This window comes from Pseudophryne corroboree, chromosome 4 (genome assembly GCF_028390025.1).
Source record: "Pseudophryne corroboree isolate aPseCor3 chromosome 4, aPseCor3.hap2, whole genome shotgun sequence".
Taxonomy (NCBI): domain Eukaryota; kingdom Metazoa; phylum Chordata; class Amphibia; order Anura; family Myobatrachidae; genus Pseudophryne; species Pseudophryne corroboree.
Window position 1 is genome coordinate 348,425,103 of NC_086447.1, and position 25,251 is coordinate 348,450,353.

Consider the following 25,251-nt stretch of genomic DNA (forward strand, 5'->3'; position numbering starts at 1 on the left):
TGCATAGTTAAATTTACATTTCTCGTCTTTTCATAATTTTTTTTTATTATTAACTTGATGAGATTGATGGGTATCCCCTATTTCCAGCACTGAAATAACTGATGTAAGTTTGACAGTCGCTACATGGGAACTGTCCTAATACTGTATGACAACCTAGAATTTCTTCCTCAAACAAAGAAGGTTTATTTTTTTATGGTTTCCTCCTATCCTAATGGGACACATCAAAGCAGACATTAAGCATATCAAAGAATAAAAGTTTTACCAGACATTAAAAATATAAATAAACTTACTTGTCTACAGACTTCTCTGGAAATGTGAATGGACCACGGCATATCCGGTCTATAAAATTGAGAGGGACTTTCTGGATCTGTTGACTGCATAACATGATGAAGTCATATTTGCAAATAAAAAGGCTTTTGTCTGCCAGTAGAACGACACGTTCCTTCTCATTGTTCCAGTGGTCAATTCTGCAAATTAACAGTAAAATAAAACTCCTCAGATCATTTGAGTATTGAAGAAGCATTATATACAGTATGGTGCAAAGCTGGATATTTGTGTTTTATATGTGCACAATATTAACTAGGAACAGGATGAATTAAGCAGATTGGATTCTGTGCCAAAAAGGTTAACACTTTTTATTTGTATTTTGGAGTTTGTCCTCAAGATGGCAGCAAATTCTCAAATCTAAGCAGAGTGAAAGTAATTGCATGCCAGCTTTTTAATTTGACATTATGGTGATTATTCATTCTGAAATCTTGTTAAAAAATATCTCCCATCTGGATTATGAACAAAACTGTAAAGCCTCACAAGTTTCTGTGAGTAGCTGTCTTCATTTAGAATGATTCTGACAGCCCCAGAGAATGTTAAAATAAGAGCAAAAAATATGATGCAAGCAGCTTTTCAACTAGGCACAAAAATCCCACACAAAACCAGTCTATTAAATGAGCAGAGGGAGCCCTGTACATAGAGCAGACCCACAGACATCACAACATTCTCCATAATACAATGTCTGTCAGAACACAAATGACGGGTATAAAAAAGATGAACTGCAGTTTTATTAAATGGACATAATGTTGCAATATACCTGGACAGAACATAATGTTCTGCTTCCTATCAGACAGCACAGTCTCAGTGCTAGTCCTCTCCTGATATGATCCAATCACACTATTGGAGTGAAAAATGCTGAACTACATTAAAGTAAAAATGACATCAGATGAAAAAGCAGATCACTTATCACCAGTTCAAGATGAAATATCACTAAAGTATCCCATTTAATGCTATTTGTAGGAAGTGATGCACTATTAAGTTTCCAAATTGTCAGGGAACTTAATACTACTCAAATGACATGACCATAATAAGTATACGTTACACAGCACCCATGTGAGACGGGTTGGGAATGCGTGACTGGAATCCTGGCTTGCAGATAGCAGGCGGGGGACGAGCGGAACGAAGCCCCTTGCGGGCTCGGTGGCGAGTTGTGCTCGCCACAGGTTATATTCCCACTCTATAGGTGTCGTGGACACCCACGAGTGGATATAGTCCCTGTTGCTCGGCATGCCGTCTATCAGGACTATAAGGGGAAGGGATTCCGGTGTCGGTATTGTGACCGGCGGTTTCATTCAGTATTATTTTAAGGAATTTCCCTATGGAATTTATGTATAGTGCACCGCATAAATGCATACTTGCCTACATTTGATAAAACAATTCAGGGAGATTGTGAAAGTAGTGGGTCCACTACAATGTGACAAAATATGAATTGGAGGACATACAATGTGGCATTATGAATTCAGGACACTTCAATGTGACATATGTTCTAGGGACACTGTATGGCATAATGTTGATAGGCTGCGCTGTATAGCATAATGTGTACTGGCAGCATTCGTATGTGGCATATTGTGAACTAGGTCACTACTATGGGGCATACAATGAACTAGGGAACTACTATGGGGCAAAAAAGTTGGCTGGGCCTTCTCTATTGGGCATACAATAAACAACTGCAGCAGAGAAAGGTATGTCTCTAGTAGCATTAGGGATGGGGCCCTTTCAAAATGTTGCTATGGAGCCCACAAAGTTCTGGCTACACCATGTGTCCACACATCTGCATGATTCTGCCTAATCTGCACCCATATGGCTGAAACAGGGAGGGAAGGTGGCATTCTTTGGTAGGCAAAGTACAGTAAGGGCATGTCTGCACAACTGCAAAAACATGCACACAGAAATTACAGTAGATGTATATATAAACATGTGAGTGTTATGGGTAGGTACAAACAGCTGCTTGTGACTATTTTGTGAACACTGAATGCTCTATTGCCACTTATTAGCGCTTTCTTTAATGCTCTGTCATAAAGGCTGCTTATTTTTCTGTGACTAAATGCTCTAATTGTAGATTAGGTGATTCATAATAACGAGTTTATTAGTTGTCCATTAAATAAATGGTTTACAACAAGGGAACAAGTTGTGCATGTCTGTGATAATCCTGATGCATTTAATACTGTTCAACAAGGGATCTCAACAGGCCGAAACTGTACAACCTTCACAAACCTAGACATATAGAGCACCCAGTGTTTAAAGGATGGTGGTGTACCGTGAGTATGTTTAATTCATGAATGCAAGAAAAAGGGGAACTAGTAATCCCTCTGGTCGGTGTGTATCAAAAAATATTTAAAAAATGAAAAGCTATAAAATATAACTTTTAATAATTCTGCTAATAAAATTCAACAAAGTACAATGGGTGTGGTATATTTTGTTGACGTTCATAATGTTGACATGCCCGAAATGTCATTATGCAGCATATCAACATTCTTGCGATATCGACATTGACTAAGTTTACATTCAACATGTGGACACTGATAAAATGTCAACATGATTAGAAAAGCGACTTAAAGTCCCTTGTGATCTAGCGGTGACTTACCTGGTAAGGTGGGTGCGGTGGCTCCAGCGATCTCTTCCAGATTCGACGGGCAGCCGACTTCTGGCAGATCCAGTGGCACCTCCGGTGGAGAGTATGCCTAACACTCAACACTCACTCTAGTGCCTGACGCTAACCTATCCCCATAGCTTAACTCTATCCTTCCCTCCTCTAGACTAACCCTGCAAAATGTCAGCGTTTCACCAAAAAAAGGTGCGGTGAGGTCAATGGCTGGGGGGGCACTGGCTAGTATCAGAGCCAGCTTTACACACAAATATAGGATTTGTTGGCGATTCTTTACTATAAACATGATTAGAAGAATACAAATATGATATAATATAAAGGTGATACTTATAAGTTATAAATACCTTTTGTACTATTCTAATCATTTTTATAGTCAAAACTCTGGAGCCTACCCTGACTCCATGTCACTGCGTTTCACATATAGATATTGCGAACATATAGACATTTTAACATCATATCTGTCGATATTTTGACTACATTCCAGTAGTAAACAGCAGATCTCATAAGGAATAAGTTCCTATGAACATCAACAGGTAATTAAAATATAGCCAACAAGATTAAGTAGGAAATTACTACTGTAGCAGGTTTGTGGAAATCCACACAAAATAGGTGAAATACACCCATCAGCCATAAAATTAAAATCACCTCCATAATATTTTTTACGTATTCCTCATGTCACCAAAACAGCTCTGACCCATTGCGGCATGGACTCCACCTGTGAATGTGTACTGTGGTATCTGGCACTGAGACATTAGCAGCAGATCCTTTAAGTCATGAAAGTTGCGAGCTAGGCCTCCATGGTTCTTCTCAATAGAATTCAGCTGCTGTGGAATTCAGAGGCCAAGTCAACACCTTGAATTCTTTGTCATGTTCCTCAAACCAATACTGAACAATTGTTGCAGTGTGGCGGGGCATACTATCCTGAAAGAGGCCACTGCCATCAGAGAATACCCTTGCCATGAAGTGGTGTACTTGATTTGAACAATGTTTAGGTACGGTAGGTGGTACATATCTAAGTCACATCCACATGAATGTCAGGACCCAAGGTTTCTCAGCAGAACATTGCCAAGAAAATCACATTGTTTCTGCCGGCTTGCCATCTGCTCATGGTGCCATCTTATTTGATGCAAAAATAATAAATATCAGACCATACAGTACCATCTTCTTCCATTGCTCCATGGACAAGTTCGGACACTCACAAGGTCATTGTAAGTGCTTTTGGCCGTGGAAAGGGGTTAACATGAGCAATTGTGACCGGTCTGTGGTTGCACAGCTTCGTAGCCAGAAAGCTGATATGCACGGTGTGTATGGAAGCCTGTTTATCATGGCCAGCATTAACTTTTTGAGCAATTTGTGCTGCAGTAGCTCTTCTGTGGTATCGGATCAGATTGTCTAGCCCTTACTCCAAATGTGCATTAATGAGTCTTGAGAATCCATGACTCTATCTCCGATTCACCGGTTGTCCTTCCTTTGACCACTTTTGGTAGGTAATAACCACTGCATACCGGGTACGCCCCATAAGACTTGCCATTTTGGAGATGCTCTGACCTATCACAATTTACCTCTTGGCAATGTTCTTACGCTTGACCAGTTTTCCTGCTTTTAATACATCAACTGCAAGAATGGGTTGTTCACTTGCTGCCTACAGTAATAAATTCCTTCCCTTGACAGGTGTCATTGTAATGAGATAATCAATATTATTCACGTCATCTGTCAGTGGTTTTAATGTTATGGCTGATCAGTGTATACAAATTAATATGTAGAGGGTGAAAGTAAGAAACACAGATTACAAAACAATGCTCCTCACACTGAAAAAAAGGCATATGCTGGTGTAATGTGACTCATGCCTAAATATAGAGATATCCAGGTATAACATACTAGTGAGCTACTGCTTCGTTTCAATTACCCCTATTTCAGTTTGAAAATACCGCACTTGTACCTGTACATATTTCTTTGTATATATTCTTTCTTCCACAACACTGCTACACTAGCAATTTCCTACTTCATCTTGTTAGCTATATTTCAATTACCTGTTGAAGTGGGTGTGAAATGCTGACTGTCGGGATGCAGGTGGTCACGACCAACTGTGACATCCCGACTTTTAGAATGCCGACAGGGGACGGGATAATTTATTAACCCCTACCCTGCCCCTTACACTAACCCACCTGAGGTGATGGGTAGGACTAAGATAGTGGGGAGGGTGTCCGCTATTGGCTAATCACAGGGGGTGGCTGCTAGGGCTAAGACTCAGGGGGGTAGCGGCTACAGCTAACCCCCTCTGTAGTGCCTAACCCTAACGAACCAGGCCCTAACCCTAATACTCACTATTGGTACGCCGTCGGTCGGGGATCCATTGCCAGGATTCCATGTGGTGTCGGGATTCTGGGGTCGGTCAACTGACTGCCGGCATCAGGTGCGCCAGGATGCTGACTACATTCCGTTGAAGTTCCTAGGAATCTTTTCCTTATATTTGGGTGTTATACTTTATTGAGTTTTATTAGCAGAAGAGCGGGATTATATGTGATGCGGCAGGGACCCCACATACCGTCTCCACAACTACTAACCAAATACTGGAATACAGCTTTTAGCTGTCTCTGCTCCACACCTCATCAGTGGTTCAGCTGTTATCATACAGCGGCCACCGATGAACGTCACTGCAGTACAGTTCTGCGACATCTGACGTCATAATCAGGTCAGCGGAGACAATGTGATTACCTGTGTTTATTCATCTCCTGAGTGCCACTTTCAGTCTGTGTATATACTGTATATATGTATATATATATATATATATATATATGGGAGATGCGTGGACCGGCACTCCCACAGCTGGAAATATGTGCCCCGGTGCCCTCTGGTACAAATATGTTAGGTAGGAGGCGATGAAGCAGTCAGCGGCACTCAGGGTCTTGTTTCAGCAAGCAATGTATTAAAAGATCACGGCATAATAACCAACGTTTCGGGACACACACGTCCCTTTGTCAAGGTGAATAACAACAAAGTTTCGGGACACACACGTCCCTTTGTCAAGGTGAATAACAACAAAGTTGTTATTCACCTTGACAAAAGGGACGTGTGTGTCCCGAAACGTTGGTTATTATGCCGTGATCTTTTAATACACTTGCTTGCTGAAACAAGACCCTGAGAGCCGCTGACTGCGTCATTGCCTCATATATATATATATATATATATATATATATATATATATAGATATAGATATATATATAGATGCTGCTGGATCGGCACTCTTCATAATAATAAATCAGGTACCTGCGTGCCTTCGTGTATATCAATAGTCCTCCTAATACTCTCCTGGCAGAGAGTGATACGCGGCACTGCAGGGTTTTGAATAGCTGAATTTTAGACCCAAAGTCCCGTCGTCAGGAAAATAACATATATATATATATATATATATATATATAGATATAGATATATATATATATATATATATAGATAGATAGATTTCACCCAGGATGCGGCACTCAGGATATAGTCACAGCAAAACGACAATGGCAGCAAACCGTATTATCAACGTTTCATTTTTATCAACTGTTTTCAAGAGCAACAGTTGATAAAACTGAAACGTTGATCAAACGGTTTGCTGCCATTGTCGTTTTTCTGTGACTGTATCCTCAGTGCCGCATCCTGGGTGAAATCTCTACTTGTCTTCTATGCTGGCACCGGATCAAGCTATTCAGGTTATGTGAGTGCCGGACCCTATATATATATATATATATATATATATATATACACTCCTCCAACAATAACGCGGCACTCCAAGGGACTCGTCTCAAAAGTGATTTATTCACGGTGTTGACATCAACATGTTTCGAGGCCGCAGCCTCTTCCTCAGGACTCACCGACAAAACGATATATATATATATATATATATATATACATATACACACACACACACACACACACACACACACATATACATACACACACACACACGATAGGGGACCTCACAAGCCTTAATTTTAAAAGTGATATTTTATACTCTTATTTTTAAAATATTGTTGGGTACAAGCCAAAGTGTTCAACTTAGTGAGTACTTTCTCCTCCTTTTCTTGTATGCCTGCAATACTGTTGTCTACTGAAACTAATATTGGTGTAAATATGTTATATATGTGATGATAAATGTAGCCATTAAGCTGTGTAAACATTAGACAATATATCACCCAATCCCGCAAATCGAAGGGACATATCGGGTAGATCGTCTAGTGACCAGGATATGAGCGCTAGCAACATCCCCGTCAGCCCTGCAGCAGAATGCAGCATCTCACGTGGTATTAGCCCCCCCCCCACCACCACCACCATCACCCCTCCCCTCGGACCCGGCATCGGCAAGTGTGTACATATGCACTTGCTAAATGCTGGGTCCCTGTCAGCAGTGATGCCGGTCTGGGTACACATCGCTATGTGTAATCCCAGCATTAGTCCTGTGTCAGAATAAAGGCTGGGTACACACTTAGAGCTGTGTATACAGAGCTCTGCTAGTACAGAATAAGATAATCACATATATTAAAAAAATTACTAAAGTGATGAATATCAATCCTGAACTAGACTTAAATAGAGAAATAATTTTGGAAATTATATGCATGGTTGTACATGGGTATTTAGGAGAAATTGGACACGGTGGCCTTCAGAATGTTCACACAAATCCTGCTTGGTAAAAGCCAACGATGATCAACAATTCCCTGATCACTTTAGAGAAATGTCACTTTAGATGCGCAAGTATTCTATTTTGGGCTTTAGTTCCTATGGGTAACAGTGACTTGCGGTGAGGCAGGGCCTTTCCTGTCGTAAAACAGTATACACTAAAGTATATGAAAAATACATGAATATATGAAAAATACAAAGAATATATTGTAAATATTTTCTTCATATTATTCTAATCATTTTTATAGTCAAAACTCTGTAAAAAGTCTATGGCACTTGTGGCGCTGCCTATCTTTTCCGCACATCAATGATCAAAACTCCCCAAATTTCCAGTAGTATATACACTGCACCTGTGTATAATGCCCACATGAACCCTTGGGCTCATATATTGTGTGTAAATCTGACTCTGGTACTAGCCAGTGTCTCACAGGCCATTTACCTCAATGCATGTCCCTGATGGGTAAGTTGATTAATAATGCAATAATGTAGTCTTATTCCTTATAGTTAGAAAGTAGCTTGACTACTCCCCCAGAAAATACTAAATTAATGTTATTTCAAGTGCTCAGGCATTGGTTACTGAGTGAGGAGCAGATGCCTACCTCCGATACTCGCGATGACTTGTCCTTTGAAAAGTCTGCTATGCCATGCGCTGCCCTAAACGGCTCTTCACTGATGCATTACTGGGAGAAGGCGTAATGAATCTGTGACGAGCCAGTGAGGGCAGCACATGGCATAGCACGCCGCGGCAGCAGACTTTTTAAAGGTCAAGTCACCGCGGGTACCGTAGGTACAGTTGCAAGAAAAAGTATGTGAACCCTTTGGAAATTCCTGGATTTGTGCATAAATTGGTCATAAAATGTGTCATGATCTTCATCTAAGGGTGTGTACACACGGTGAGATATTTTCTTTTGATCTTGACTATATAGTCAAAATCGCAAGAAAAGATAGTGCAGATCGCAAGGTGAAAGTCACCTTGCGATTCCGATTCAATCCCGATGCGCGGTCCCGCCAGGTCGGCATCGCAAGAAAAGATAGACTGTGCAGGCAAGTCAATCCTTGCTAGATCGGTGTACTATCTAGTTCATCTCACATGTCAATGACATCTCACATAAGCCAAAATCTCACATAAGCCTAAATCGTAAGCACACATAGTCCATATCTCAAGAAAAGTTAGTCAAAATCGGTGGTGCTGGGCTCCGGGGAGTTCAGGGGAAATCGCAAGTGAAAATCGGGCATAGCAAGGATCTCACCGTGTGTACACACCCTGTGTCACAACAATAAACAAACACAGTCTGCTGAAATGAATACCACACAAACAATTATATGTTCTCATGTTTTTATTGAACACACCATGTAAACATTCACATTGCAGGGTGGACAAAGTATGTGAACCCTTGAATTTAATAACTGGTTGACCCTCCTTTGGCAGCAATAACCTCAACCAAACGTTTCCTATAGTTGCATATCAGACCTGCACAACGGTCAGGGGGAATTTTGGACCATTCCTCTTTACAAAACTGTTTCAACTCAGCAATATTCTTGGGTTGTCTGGTGTGAATCGCTCTCTTGAAGTCATGCCACAGCATCTCAATCGGGTTGAGGTCAGGACTATGACTGGGCCACTCCAGAAGGCGTATTTTCTTCTGTTGAAGCCATTCGGTTGTTGATCTAATTCTGTGCTTTGGGTTGTTGTCCTGTTGCATCACCCATCTTCTGTTGAGCTTCAATTGGTGGACAGATGGCCTTAAGTTCTCCTGCAAAATGTCTTGATAAACTTGGGAATTCCTCTTTCCGTCGATGATAGCAATCTGTCCAAGCCCTGAGGCAGCAAAGCAGCCGCAAACCATGATGCCCCCTCCACCATACTTCACAGTTGGGATGAGGTTTTGATGTTGGTGTGCTGTGCCTTTTTTTCTCCACACATTGGGGGTAATTCCAAGTTGATCGCAGCAGGATTTTTGTTAGCAATTGGGCAAAACCATGTGCACTGCAGGGGAGGCAGATATAACATGTGCAGAGAGAGTTAGATTTGGGTGTGGTGAGTTCAATCTGCAATCTAAATTGCAGTGTAAAAAAAAAGCAGCCAGTATTTACCCTGCACAGAAATAAAATAACCCACCCAAATCTAACTCTCTCTGCACATGTTATATCTGCCTCCCCTGCAGTGCACATGGTTTTGCCCAATTGCTATCAAAAATCCTGCTGCGAACAACTTGGAATTACCCCCATAGTGTTGTGTGTTCCTTCCAAACAACTCAACTTTGGTTTTATCGGTCCACAGAATATTTAGCAAGTAGTGCTGTGGAACATTCAGGTGCTCTTTTGCAAACTTCAAACGTGCAGCAATGTTTTTCTTGGACAGCAGTGGCTTCCTCCGTATCATCCTCCCATGAACTCCATTCTTGTTCAGTGTTTAACATATGGTAGATTTGTCAACAGAGATGTGAGCATGTGCAAGAGATTTCTGTAAGTCTTTAGCTAACACTCTAGGATTCTTCTTCACCTCATTGAGCATTCTGTGATGTTCTCTTGCAGTCATCTTTACAGGACGCCCACTCCTAGGGAGAGTAGCAACAGTGCAGAACTTTCTCCATTTATAGACAATTTGTCTTACCATGGACTGATGGCTTTTAGAGATACTTTTGTAACCCTTTCCAGCTTTATGAAATTTAAAAATTCTTAATCGTAGGTCTTCTGAGAGCTCTTTTCTGTGACGCATGGTTAACATCAGGCAATGCTTCTTGAGAATTGCAAACTCAAAAGTGGTGTGTGTGTTTTTATAGGGTAGGGCAGCTTTAACCAACACCTCCAATCTCGTCTCATTGACTGGACTCCAGGTTGGCTGACTCCGGACTTAAATTAGCTCTTGGAGAAGTCATTAGCCTAGGGATTCACATACTTTGTCCACCCTGCAATGTGAATGTTTACATGGTGTGTTCAATAAAAACATGAGAACATATAATTGTTTGTGTGGTATTAGTTTGTGTGGTTGTGTTTGCCTATTGTTGTGACTTACATGAAGATCAAAACACATTTTATGACCAATTAATGCACAAATCCAGAAAATTCCAAAGGGTTCACATACTTTTCTTGCAATTGTAAGTGCTCTCCCTCCCCAGCGCCCTGTGCCTTTGTCATATTTGAGGGGGGAAGACATGCTGCCCCCTCGTTTCGACGCTACTGGTACAAACCATGACAAACATATATGGCAGGATGTAATGGTGTCTGAGTTTTCCGGAGGTGCGGCAAGTCAGCTGGACTCGGATGTTTTTTTAAAGCTGCAGTCATTTCCAAGGCAAACCCTTAAACAACTGCCGCTGTAAAAAAGGCACCGCCGGCATCTCTGACGCCAATATATCCCGCTGATAGTTACTAACTTACAATCTGGTTCAAAGAGAAAGTATGTGAGGCATTAGGACATAACTTATTAAGCACCCTGTAAAAGTTATTTCTGAATAAACATTTGGTGGTGAACACACTGTTTACCTTATGTCCTTTCCACACTGTTTATTTGTCCTTTTCTGCCTGAAAGCAGGCAGTCACGGAGAGGTGTTGTTCGTTATATACACAATGAGCCTCATTTATAATTCGAAATAAAACTAGCCAGAATGTGTTGTATTGCACCTGGTGTAACTATGCTGAGCTTAAGTGTAGGCAAATTTAAAATGTGTGCAGATTTAAAGTCAGGAGAGGTTCGCATCCAACACTAAAGGCCCATACACACTGGGCGATTTTGAGCTGAAAGCAGCTCACTTTTGGTGTGTTGAGCTGCTTTCAGCTAAAAGCCGCCCAGTGTATGGACAAGCGATGAGTGGTGAGCGCTGGCTGATGCGCGCTCCCGCTTCATCGCTGGCGGCCGCCATTCATCTTGTGGTATTACCAGTAGATGAACGGCGGGGTGAGCAGCTTTCCATAGCGCCCTACTATGGAAAGCTGCTCACCCCCGCTAACATCACTGGGCAGGGGGGAAAAGCGCTCAGTGTGTATGCACCTTTACATGAGGTTGTAGGGTATAAATGTAAAGAAGCAGAAAGGATTTTCCCTACATGCATGAAAATATTTAAATTGCCCTCCTTGCACTGCAATATGGTTTATCCACCTGGAGATTAGCGCACTTCACTGGATTTGCTCCGAATTCTAAATGAGGCTCTATATAAAGAAAAAGTCGGTCAGATCTCATTGCAGATTTTATTATATTGAGGAATTATACAATTGCAACCGAACAGCATAAAGAAGACATCTGGATTGTCTCTCTTCGGCTGAAGGCAGATAAAGGGACCATCTAATAGTGAAATCAGCAATGGGGAAGACCCCTGATGGTGTTTTCTGACCACGTGGGTCACTTAGCGCTGTCATAGGTGCCTATGGCATTATCTAAACTGCTTTTAGCACTTGCAGCCAGAAGACAGAGAAATCCCTTTACTACATACAGAGAAGAGATATGTACAGGAATTTTCTATCTTTTCCCCATTATCTCACATTAGTACATAGGACTCCTAGTTCTGTGCACACAAATGATAGTGTAACTGCATCTGACATGCATCTAATTTAGTCTCAGCCCTTATTGTTCACGGAAGTACAATTATGCATGAGTGTGCACAATAATAAGAAAGTCTTTGTCTTTGTTCATAAGGCATCTCTGAGAGGTGTTACCAAGCAAGATACAAAAACATGTGCTGGGCCTTTAAAAAGGATATATGTTTTAAATGTGTGGTTTCAAACGCATTTCCTTGAGGAGTGGAAGGACTGCAAACATACTCATATTGACTCAGGTCTCATTTACCATGGGAGGAAAGATTTGCAATGACATATGTATACTTGCCTACTCTCCCGAAAGCTGCGGGAGGCTCATGTTTTTTGGGGTAGCCCCCCGCACCCCTGGAAAAGTAGGCTGGTCTCCCGCATCCTGCTCGCACCCTAGTGATGTGGGCAGGATGGAGAGATAATCTCCCGTATTCGCGGGTCCGTGGAGTGGGAAAGGGGTTAAAATGACGCAAATTGCATCATTTTAGTCCCGCCCCCTTCCTGCGGACCCGCGAATCGTGGCGTTTTCCAATGTGGGAGTGGGGCTTGATGATGTCATAGCCCGCCCCTACACCATCTCCTTTCCGGGCTTCTCCCAGAGAGGAGACATTCAAAGTAGGCAAATATGCAATATGTTAAGTCTCATACATCACACCTTTAAAGTGCACTTTACTAAAACACATTCAGAAAAGTGGTTTATAGAAAAAAAAAAACCACACATCAGGGCTCACTGAATAATACTCATTGTTTTGTTATTGCACCAGCTCTGCTTATCAGTGTAGATGCAAGAGCCAGCACCATGCTCAAAGAGCAGCCTTTAGAATGAATTAATGAATTTTTTATTAATGAATTGAAAGCAGAATTTACCAAGTACTTTATTACATTTCCTGGTGTGGATGGATGTCAGTGACAAGGTAAAATGACCAAAGGCCAGATAATCTGGTCAAACTGTTGCGTTGTACTTAGCTAGCGCAGCCTGTATAAAGCATTAGTTTGAAACTTCTCATCTAGTGCCAACAGCATCTAATAAAGGAATTGTTTGATTGGTATAAACAGCAGCATCTCTCTTGGGTCAACTTAGACACACGCATTCAAACAATACTGTAGTGACAGGGAAATGGAATATGGAATTAAGTACAGTAAGATTACAGTCGATTGGAAAACAGCCCTGCTTCTATAGCTCAGTATGATCGTCGTTGGCACAGCACTGCACAAAAAGAGATGTTTAATACCTACCGGTAATTCCTTTTCTCATAGTCCGTAGGGGATACTGGGATGGATTAGTACCATGGGGTATAGATTGGGTCCATTGGAGCCTGGCACTTTAAGAAATGTTCAGTGTGTGCTGGCTCCTCCCCTCTATGCCCCTCCTGCAGACTCATTCTAGGAAAACTGTGCCCAAGGAGAATGACATATGTTGAGAGAAAAAAAATAGACAACAATAGCGGTGAGGTAACGAACCAACACACAAAAGTAACAAAGGATAGCAACGTTAACCAGAACAGGAACAGTGACAGCAACAGCAGACCCAACCAAGAAAAACGTACAACCAGGTAAGCAGGAAACACGAAGCACTGAGGTGGGCGCCCAGTATACCCTATGGACTACGAGAAAAAAAATTACCGGTAAGTATTACATTTCTATTTCCTCTAACATCCTAGGGGATACTCGGATGGATTAGTACCATAGGAAGTCCCAAAGCTCCCAGAACGGGTGGGAGAGTGCCGACACCCCTGCAAAACAGCCTGACCAAACTGAAGGTCTTCACCGGCCAAGGTATCGAACTTATAGAACTTTACAAACGTGTTCGAACCAGACCAAGTAGCAGCTTGGCACAACTGCAAGGCCGATACGCCATGGGCAGCCACCCAGGAAGAACCCACTGACCTAGTGGAGTGGGACTGAATATAACTCGGCAGCGGTAATGCTGCTGAAGAATAGGCCTGTTGAATAGTCAACCTGAGCCAACGAGCAATGGACTGCTTCGAAGCAGGACAACCAATCTTGGTAGCGTCGTAAAGGACAAAGAGGGAGTCAGACTTCCTGTGACGAGCTGTCCTTTTGACGTAAATCCTCAAAGCCCGAACCACGTTCATGGACTTTGGAGCAACTGATGCGTCAGACAACACTGGAACCACTACTGGTTAATTAATGTGAAAAGCCGAAACCACTTTCGTCAAAAACTGTGGCCGAGTTCTGAGCTAAACCCTATCCTCGTGAAATATCAAATAAGGGCTCTTACAGGATAAGGCCCCTAATTCCGACACACGCCTCGCAAAGGCTAAAGCCAGCAATATGGCAGTCTTCCAAGTCAGAAATTTCAACTCCACCCTGTGTAGAGGTTCAAACCATTCCGATTGGAGAAAGGTCAGTACCACATTGAGATCCCACGGAGCTGTGGGAGGGATAAAGGGCGGTTGAATTCGAAGGACACCCTTCAAGAACATCTGTACCTCCGGAATTACAGCCAGTTGCCTCTGGAAGAATATGGAGAGAACGGATATCTGAACTTTGATGGAGCCTAACCTTAGGTCCATATCCACGTCTGCTTGCAGGAAGAGCTGAAATTCTACAGTAGAATATCTTCTACACTGACATCAAGAAACATATTTTTTCCAGATACGTGGTAATGCTTAGACGTGACCACCTTTCGGGCTTGGACCATAGTCAAGGTAACCCTGGAGGGAAGACCTTTCCTGGCTAGAATCTCTCTTTCAACCTCCAAGCCGTCAAACGTAGCCACAGTAAGTCTGGATAGATGAATGGCCCTTTCTGAAGAAGATCCTTGAGAATCGGTAGAGGCCAGAGCTATTAGAGAGACATGGTCGGGAGGTCCACATACCAGGCCCAGTGAGGCCAATCTGGGGCAAGTAGAACTGCTTGAACATTTTCCCATTTGAGTCTTTTTAGAACTCTGGGAGTGAGAGGAATTGGAGGGAACAGATATATGAACTGGTAAGTCCACGGTGCCATCAGAGCATCCACCACTGCAGCCTACGGATCCCTCATCCTGGAACAGTAGCAACGCAGTTTCTTGTTGAGACGAGAAGCCATCAAGTCTATCTGCGGACAGCCCCACCGGCGAACCAGCTGTTGAAACACCTGAAGGTGAAGGCCCCATTCCCCTGGATGGAGGTCGTGTCTGCTGAGGAAGTCCGCTTCCCAGTGGTCCACTCCCTGAATAAATATTTCAGATATGGCCCTTGCGTTGGCTTCTGCCCAGAGGAGTATCATTGACACCTCTTGCATTGCGGCCCTGCTTCTTGTTCCTCCCTGTCTGTTTATGTATGCCACCGCTGTGGCGTTGTCCGACTGCACCTGTATGGCCTGATGTCGGAGGAGATAGGAGGCCTGCAGAACAGCACTGTCAATTGCCCTGAGTTCCAGAACATTTACTGGAAGCGAAGACTCCTGACTTGACCACTTTCCTTGGAACTGAGTCAATTGGGTTACAACTCCCCAACCGCGAAGGCTGGCATCTGTTGTCAACAGAGTCCAAGGCTGGGCTCCGAAACTCCGACACTCCAAAAGGTGAGAGACTTGTACCCACCACAACAGGGATATCCTTGCTTTCGGCGACAGAGATATACTCTGGTGCAGGTGAGACCCTGACCACTTGTCCAGCAGATCCAGCTGGAATGGACAGGCATGGAATTTGCCGTACTGAATTGCCACGTAGGAGGCCACCATCTTGCCTAGTAGGCGGATGCAAGGGTGTACTGAGATCTTGCGGGGCCTGAGTACAGAGGAGACCATAGTCTGAATTGTTAAGGCTTTGTCCATGGGGAGGAATACCTTCTGTGACACCGTGTCCAGTATCATTCCCAGGAACTGAATTCTCTGTGATGGTTCCAAGTGAGATTTTTGGAAATTTAGGATCCACTCATGGTCCGTAAGAAGACAAGTAGTCAAGTTGATTCTGTTCAGCAGACTCTGGACACCGCCTTTATTAGGAGATCGTCTAAATAGGGGACTATGTTTACTCCCATCATGCGGAGTTGCAGTATCATCTCCGCCATGACTTTTGTGAATACCCTCAGAGCCATGGCGAGACCAAAGGGTAAGGCCTGAACCTTGAAGTAGTGGTCCAGAATAGCGAATCTGAGATAAGCCTGATGAGGGGGCAATATTGGGATGTGTAAATATGCATCCTAGTTATCCAGTGAAACCAGGAATTCCCTTTCCTCCAGACCAGAGCTCTTAGAGATTCCATCTTGAACTTGAACACACGTATGTACGGGTTCAGAGATTTGAGGTTCAAGATCAGTCGTACCGAATCATCCGGTTTTGGTACAAAGAATAGGCTTTAATAAAACCCCCTGTTTTGCAACAGAGGAGAGACTAGAACAATAACCTTCATTTATAGAAGTTTTTGAATGGCGTCCTGCAAGGTAACTCTTGCCACAGGTGAAGCTGGTAAGCTTGACTTGAAGAATCTGTGAGGAGGGAGTGCTTGAAATTCCAACTGGTAACCCTGGAATATGAGGTCCCTCACCCAAGGGTCCCGGCAGGATTCCGTACACACCTGGGCAAAATATTGTAGTCGAGAACCCACCTGAAAATCCCCCTGCAGCTAGGGCCAACCGTCACATGGAGGGCTTAGAGGAGGAGGATCCGGAGACCTTGTCCAGAGATCCGGCAGCCACTGGTTTGTGGGATTTATCGCTATTTCCCCTAGCTGCATTTGAGGCACCTCTGTCTCTGCCTCTATACCTGGCCACACGAAAGGACTGTAGAGAGGGCCCTGGATAGGGACGTCTAGCCAGAGGCGCAGCAGATGGCAGATAGGTAGACTTACCCTCCGTTGCTTGAGAAATCCACTTGTTTAGTTCTTTCCCAAACAAGGCATCCCCTGTAAAAGGAAGATTTTCCATGCCCGTCTTGGAATCAGCATCCGCTGTTCATTTTCGCTGCCACAGAGCTCTGTGAGCTGAGACCACCATAGTAGTGGAACGGGCATTAATGAGTCCTATCTCCTTGATCGCCTCACTCATGAAATTAGCAGCATCTTGGATATGTTGCAGTAGTGTCAGGATCTCATCCTGAGGCAGAGTGTAAAACCCCTCAATTACATTACAAGACCATTTGACCATGGCCCTCATGATCCAACCGCAAGCAATAGTGGGCCTCTGCACGACACCTACTGCAGTGTAAATGGAGTTGAGTGTAGTCTAAATTTTACTGCCAGCAGGGTCTTTAAGAGAGATATCACCAGGTACAGGTAGCACAATCTTACGTGACAGCTAAGGTATCCACAATTGGAGGGTTCTTTCATACCTTCCTATCCTCAGGTGGGAAAGGGAAGGAATTCAGCAAACGTTTAGGGGTATGAAATTTCTTGTCAGGATTGACCAACGCCTTCTTAAAGAGTAAGTTTAATTCCTTGGAGATAGGAAAGGTGGCAGTAGATTTTGGTTTTATATTAAAAAATAACTCTTCATCAGGTTATTTATTATCATTCTTTATGTTAATATATAAAAAGGAGATATGATAATATCATTTCCTAAGGATTAAGCATTAATAAATATTTAAGAGATAAGATAAGAGACTTTTAAAGGGAAATCAAGAGGGCACTATAGTCTTGGAATGTAGACTCTACTGAAAACTCATGTAACTCTACTATATTTACGATTCCGTTTTTAAATATGGATGGAATACAAGGGAATCAGTACTGGACCGCACAACCAGGAAGTAACTATGGCCGTGGAACGCACATCAAAACGGAAGCACGATGACGTCACCACGTTACAAGCTCGCATAAATAGACGGGTGGAATACGGATGGATTCATCTGCAATCCTGAAGAAGCCTGGTTGGTAAGGTGAAACGCGTAGATCCCAGATCGAATCGATCCTGTACACTGCAGTTCAGCGCTGAGAACGGCGTGACGGGATATCCGCCGGCGGACTCCGGACTCACTCGTCAGTGGGAGCACAGGACACCAGGGGACAAATTTGGAAGACCTGCAGCACAGAACATCACTTGAGGTACTTAACCCTCATAACACCGTTTATATTTCTGACCTGCATGGGACATCAATACCTGGGGAGCCCACTTTCTGTGTAAATGGACTCAGATTAAACAGTGACTGACTTCTCTTGATCTATTATTAGCTGTACCAAATATAGCAGCTACATAGTAGAAGTGCACTTGGAACCAGAGGGAGTAAGCCGCAGATTTGTGCACCCCCTGTGTATACAAGCACCCTATCTTTTACTACAGGTGTTATATCTCCTATCTGGACATAGAACATCAGGAACGAATCCTTTGAGCTTTTTCCATATATACCCATTCCGGGCATTATTTTATCATATGTTTTTATGTTTTATGTTGTGTGTTAATTTATCTGTATGTTTACCGGTAATAGGCAAGTCAACTTTCCCGTATACTTTGCTAGTAGAATTTAATTCAAGCCAAACCATTTTAGAGATATATAAAGACCCTTTTATTATATACCAGATTTGCAATACTTACCTTTTTCAATAAAGAATATTTACTATATATATATAGTGGTATTTATTATTTTTATTCGCTGTAGCTTGCGCTGGGGATATCCTTTTGTACCCTGTGTTTATAGAGTGGGATTAGGTAGTGATTCCACATTTCCCTACAGCAGAAATTTAGGTATAGCGAATTACAGATTTCTCCATTAGCGCAGTGCCACACCCCCATTTTGTTCGTTTGGTCTTCATCAGGTTCTGTCTCTCTATCTGGTATGTTGAGGATTTCCCAAAAAGAATATATTAGGGCCTTCTCACCCTGAGACAGAGTATTGTCACCTTCCATGTCCACTTCACCATCATCCAATTCTGGCATTTCATTTTCAGAGTCAGATTGAAGTACATGTGGGAGTGTGCATTTATGCGAGACCAGCAGGGGGGGGGGGCTGAGTAGCCTGTCTGTGGTCAGCAGCCTTGACTAAAAAATCATCCACACATTTCTTTAGGATCTGCCTTTCCTGTCTGGCAGTAGCCAACTCAGTATTAATATTAGATATCATTCCTTTAAATGATTCTAAACACTCTGGCTCCTGTACACTGCTACCCTGAGAAGGGAGAGAGCACCAAGTACAAATGAGAGATCTCCCAGGAGAAGGGGAAAACTTTGTGTTGCATGAGGAACACACAGCCTTCTTGCCAGACATTCTTATACAGCAGAAAAACACACACAGTATTAGTGAAATAACACAGTTCAGTGAAATAACACAGAAAATCTCAGACAGCCCGAATGGAGTGAGATAGAGAGGGATGAGCCCAGCACACAATGCCACACATTTAAAGCAGTGCTCTGTCGGATATAAACCAGAGCCTTAGCTAAGGCTGCTGGCTTTTGTTATTATTTATATGCGCCCCCTTTCTATAAATCCCAGTACAAGGCGATTTAGCAGGGTCTGTGGAGGAGCTGCACGTTGTATGCAGCCTGGAGAAGACATCTGCTGGAAATGGCGCCTGAGCCACTGGTCCCGTTTTCTGGGAAGCCCCGCCCCCATAAGAGCGCACGGTCCCTATACAAAAGTTTATACTGGCTTTATCTTATTTTATATGTAAAACGGAGTTAAAACCCCTTTCATCACCAGAGCTAATGTGGGAGTCCTCAGCGGGCACCGCAGCCTGCAGCCAGGTGCCCACTGTACCCTTATGCCGCCACGGTCACCGGGGACCCGCTAACCGGGACCACAGTGTCTGTACTCACGTCTTCAGCATCTATTAGGGGTGGCGGCATGCTGTCGGCGTATGCGCACACGCTGGGGGCATGTGAAACAGGGCCTCAGAAGCCTTTCTCCTGTCAGCGGGGATCCGGACCATTAACCCTATAAGAGGTTGGTTTGGTTTCCCCCCGAAGTCCCACGACACAGGCAGACTGGTGCCAGCCAGTACTGCCTGAAAATAACAAACTAAAAATATTTTTTTAAGAAAACACTCTGGAGCTTGAGAGAATGCACCCGGCTCCTTGAGCACATTTTTTTAAACCAAACCGAGTCTGCAGAAGGGGCATAGACGGGAAGAGCCAGCACACACTGAACATTCCTTAAAGTGCCAGGCTCCAATGGACCTGATCTATACCCCATGGTACTAATCCATTCCAGTAGCCCATAGGATTTCGAGAAATAATTGTGTGTGTAATAAATATTATTATACTGTAGTTAGATGTAATACATATAGGTAGAATTGATGAATTGATATTATCAATATTAAGGATAGCAACAGGTTTTCTTTTTATCAGAAAAATAGGTGAGACAGAGGAATGAGCTGGATATTATGGAATGGATTAGGAAATGCGTGCAACTCAATGTTTGGCTACATCCACAAAATTTTAACCAACTGCGCATCTGCCGTAGCAAGTATACGCATCTTTGTTCATCTCCTGGCAATCCTGAGTCAGATGGATCTCAGTGTTAGGTTCCTGGTGCTCAGAACAAGGGAGATGTTATGAAGTGAGTCCAGAGCACCAGGACGTAACGCTGGGAAAGGGGAATGGAAAGGGAATAGCCCCTGGCGCCCTATCTCCGTTGTCTCGCCCGTGCTGTCAGTACACTCTTGCGAGACTATGGTTGCTTGAGCCTATGGCAGCCGCGTTTGAAGGGCGGATTACGTCTGCCCAACTTCGATGCCCCCTCAGGTCTTAATGAGAGACAAAGAGTGTACCGAGACAGGGTGATAACAAGGGGCCCTCTAACTGAAACAACCAAAGCCAGGGGCTACTAACTAGCCTAAAACTAAATGTATGTGCGGCTTGCCGCCAAAGGAAAAGAACAACAAAGGAAATGCTGACCACACGCCGACACAATACTTTTGTGTCCCGGCGGTGACAGCATAAGCAGAACCCTCTGCAAAACACCAATGACAGAAATAATAACGGAATACAGCGGCCTAGGCCGACGGACGCGGCAGAGCCGCTACTCACGGAACCGGTACGAATACTGGCAAATGGACAGGAACTCCCAATGCTGCTGACACAGACTCTCAGAACTGGAGGACAGGCAGAATCCCAAACGACAGACCGGTGGACACCAAGAAGCCAGAAACTTGACCAGGCACAGGCAAAGGCACTGGACCTCAGGACAGGAACGCCTCACGGCAGGACACGGGATCAGACACAGGAATCGACACAGGGACTGACACAGGAATCGACACAGGAAGCAGCTCGACTGACACTGCTACACAGGAGCTCAGGAACTAGCAGGAACCAAGCTCAGAACTCAAGCAGACTGAAAACCTAGAAATATCACCAGTGTCTGTGAATTGCACTGAGCCAGCATATAACAGAGAGGCCTAATTAATAATATAATGCAGCTGCCCTGTTGCATGACTCCAAACTGACAAGATGCAATTAGCAGCCAGGTGAGGCTGTACACATGGGAACAAGCTGCAATTACAGAGACTCAACAGCGGCAGCAACCAAGAGTATTCTTAAACAGAGCAATGGTAAATCCTGGCCTGCAAGACAACTTATAAACATAAAATAGGAATGAACCACTACCTGTGGTTCATAACAGTATCCCCTCCTTAAGGGTGAGCTCCGAGCACCCCATGACACCCACGGGGAACATGAACAGAAGAATAACATAAAATACCTAACCGACATGCAAAACAGGAATGAGCCACAGCCGTGGCTCATAACAGTACCCCCCCCCTTGAGGAGGGGTCAAAGGACCCCAAAATACAGACTATCCAAAACAAGGGATACAAAAAAAAAAAACCTGACACACTGGTCTAACAGTCAAGAAAACAGAAACAAGCTGCAACCACAGCTTGTAACAGTGCCCTCCCCCTGACGGTGGCCACTGGACACAAGACAAGGAAAAAAAATCTTTTTTATCAAGGCAAGAGTCAAAAATTATTTCTTTTTCTTCTTTTTACAAAGCTCTTTAGGTCTGACCAAGGTAATTCCCCAAACATTGTCTGAACTGATGGTACCACCCAGCAAGGCTGCGTTCAAATCAGAGACAGGTTTCTTACCCTTGGGAGCTGAACTTTCTGGCAAAGTACTCCTATTAGAAGAAGAATTCAGAAAAGCACATCCTGCAGTCAAAACAACGGGCTGAGACTCTTGTGCCGAGTTTACAGTATTTGGTGGACTCTCAGCAGACACGACGGGTGACTTAAGAGGAACCTGAACCAATTTCTTTGGAACCATATCTTTTAATAATTGCATCACTGAATGCTGGGGAATCCTGAAGAATGGGATCTTCAGCTTTCATTAGGCTGGTCGCCCACTCAAAAGGCTCTCCTCTAAAAGAATAAATCAGATAGAGCACAAGGTTCTCTGAAGTGATGCCCAGAAATGGTCTAGACAGCATAATAGTGTAATAGTGTTTGAAAAGCGCCAGAAATTGGGCTAAGTCCCCATCAAAGATTATGGATGTTGAGATATCAACAGAGTCAGGATCTGTTTCCTTCCCATCTGACTGACTGGAGTGTTTTGCTAGGACCTGGTCACTATTGACCTGACTCGAGGCTGAGACTCTCTGAACCCCACCCGGGGCAGTGACTTTCTGAACCCCACACGGGGCAGTGACTTTCTGAACCCCACCCGGGGCAGTGACTTTCTGAACCCCACCCGGGGCAGTGACTTTCTGAACCCCACACGGGGCAGTGACTTTCTGAACCCCACACGGGGCAGTGACTTTCTGAACCCCACCCGGGGCAGTGACTTTCTGAACCCCACCCGGGGCAGTGACTTTCTGAACCCCACCCGGGGCAGTGACTTTCTGAACCCCACCCGGGGCAGTGGCCTCCGGGAACCCCGCTGGGGCAGTGGCCTCCGGGAACCCCGCTGGGGTCAGCACCTCGTATTCTTTTACTGGGACCGAGCCGTCGGCCTCCCTCTCTGAGTCGATAATTATCGAAACTTCTTCTGGGACTATGACTTCCGGGATTTTTGCTGAAGCTATAACCTTCAGCACCTCCACTAATGCTACGCCTCAAGTTCTTTCCTGGGGAAGCGACCTCTAGACCCTTCTTAGAGGCTGCGTCTCTCGAGACCCCACTTGGGGATATTACTTCAAATATCCCTTCTGGGGTTTTGCTTCTCGAGTTTTCTTCTAGCACTATGGTTTTAGATACCCTTTCTGGGGTTGCGCTTTTCAAGTCCCTACCTGGGGTAACAGCTTCTGAGATCTCTTCTGGTATGGACACCTGAACTATATTATTAGATGTCCCTCTATAAGCTAGGGTATCAGGTACCGCTCCAGCACTCTGGGCATCGGGTACCGCTCCAGCACTCTGGGCATCGGGTACCGCTCCAGCACTCTGGGCATCGGGTACCGCTCCAGCACTCTGGGCATCAGGCACCGCTCCAGGACCCTGGGCAACGGGCACCACTCCAGGACCCTGGGCAACGGGCACCACTCCAGGACCCTGGGCAACGGGCACCACTCCAGGACCCTGGGCAACGGGCATCACTCCAGGACCCCGGGCATCGGGCACCACTCCAGGACCCCGGGCATCGGGCACCACTCCAGGACCCTGGGCATCGGGCACCACTCTAGGACCCTGGGCATCGGGCACCACTCCATGGGCTTGCAACTCTGCTTCAACAGGAACCTCAAGAGAGGAGAGAAACATTCTCTTTTGATTCCTGAATCTATAATGGGGCTCCCTTGCCCAAGGACCCCAATTATAGGACAGAGAGCTTTTTAGTGTGGGTTGTGTTTCAAGTACCTCTGCCACAGTAGAGACAGGAGTAGGTCTTGTATCCTGACTCAACTTGGCCAGAGGGCAAGACTCGTCACCACACTTTGGCTTGCGCAACTCACAGGTCTGCAGATAATGGCCTAAACCCCCACAATATAGGCATAAGTTTAAGTTTCTGGGACGCAGACGCTCCTCTTCTGAGAGCCTGGGCCGCAGAAAACTTTTAAACCTTTTCTCTTCAATTAAACCAGAGGATTCTCTTGTCACCATACTGTGAACAAGAGTCTCTTTAGAGATAGATGTACTCTCAACGACTTCTGGCAAGATGAGCAAGATTTTAGTCAGAAGGTTTTGCAGTTGCTTTAGGGATTGCTGCAAAACTTCTAGTCGCTCTGGTCTCAAAGCACTGAAAGCAGAGTTCAGGGCTGAGAGAGATGCCTGCAGGGCTTGCATAGTAGACATAGGAGGATTTAAAACTAGACAAGGCAAGACTAGACAAGGCAAGACTAGACAAGGCAAGACTAGACAAAACAAGACTAGACAAAACAAGACTAGACAAAACAAGACTAGATAAAACAAGACTAGACAAAACAAGACTAGACAAAACAAGACTGTTTTTTGTTTTTTTTAAACACCGGACTGGATTCTTAACACCGGACTGGATTCTTAACACCGGACTGGATTCTTAACACCGGACTGGATTCTTAACACCGGACTGGATTCTAGACTAGACACTGGACTGGGCCAAAAAAGAAAAAAAAAGTTTTATTTCTTTTTTGTGGTATGGCTGGTGATAATGTTAGGTTCCTGGTGCTCAGAACAAGGGAGATGTTATGAAGTGAGTCCAGAGCACCAGGACGTAACGCTGGGAAAGGGGAATGGAAAGGGAATAGCCCCTGGAGCCCTATCTCCGTTGTCTCGCCCGTGCTGTCAATACACTCTTGCGAGACTATGGTTGCTTGAGCCCATGGCAGCCGCGTTTGAAGGGCGGATTACGTCTGCCCAACTTCGATGCCCCCTCAGGTCTTAATGAGAGACAAAGAGTGTACAGAGACAGGGTGATAACAAGGGGCCCTCTAACTGAAACAACCAAAGCCAGGGGCTACTAACTAGCCTAAAACTAAATGTATGTGCGGCTTGCCGCCAAAGGAAAAGAACAACAAAGGAAATGCTGACCACACGCCGACACAATACTTTTGTGTCCCGGCGGTGACAGCATAAGCAGAACCCTCTGCAAAACACCAATGACAGAAATAATAACGGAATACAGCGGCCTAGGCCGACGGACGCGGCAGAGCCGCTACTCACGGAACCGGTACGAATACTGGCAAACGGACAGGAACTCCCAATGCTGCTGACACAGACTCTCAGAACTGGAGGACAGGCAGAATCCCAAACGACAGACCGGTGGACACCAAGAAGCCAGAAACTTGACCAGGCACAGGCAAAGGCACTGGACCTCAGGACAGGAACGCCTCACGGCAGGACACGGGATCAGACA

At 44.4% G+C, this 25,251-nt stretch overlaps 1 protein-coding gene across 2 annotated transcripts in view; it reads right to left on the reverse strand.

Annotated features, from left to right (window-relative positions):
- Positions 1-25,251, reverse strand: part of TPRG1 (tumor protein p63 regulated 1) — a 287,891-nt gene that overhangs the window by 201,592 nt on the left and 61,048 nt on the right. For both annotated transcript variants that reach the window (XM_063916487.1, XM_063916486.1), the window contains exon 4: positions 291-467. In XM_063916487.1, coding sequence (XP_063772557.1) covers positions 291-467 — 177 coding nt within the window. The remainder of the gene's footprint in view (positions 1-290; positions 468-25,251) is intronic.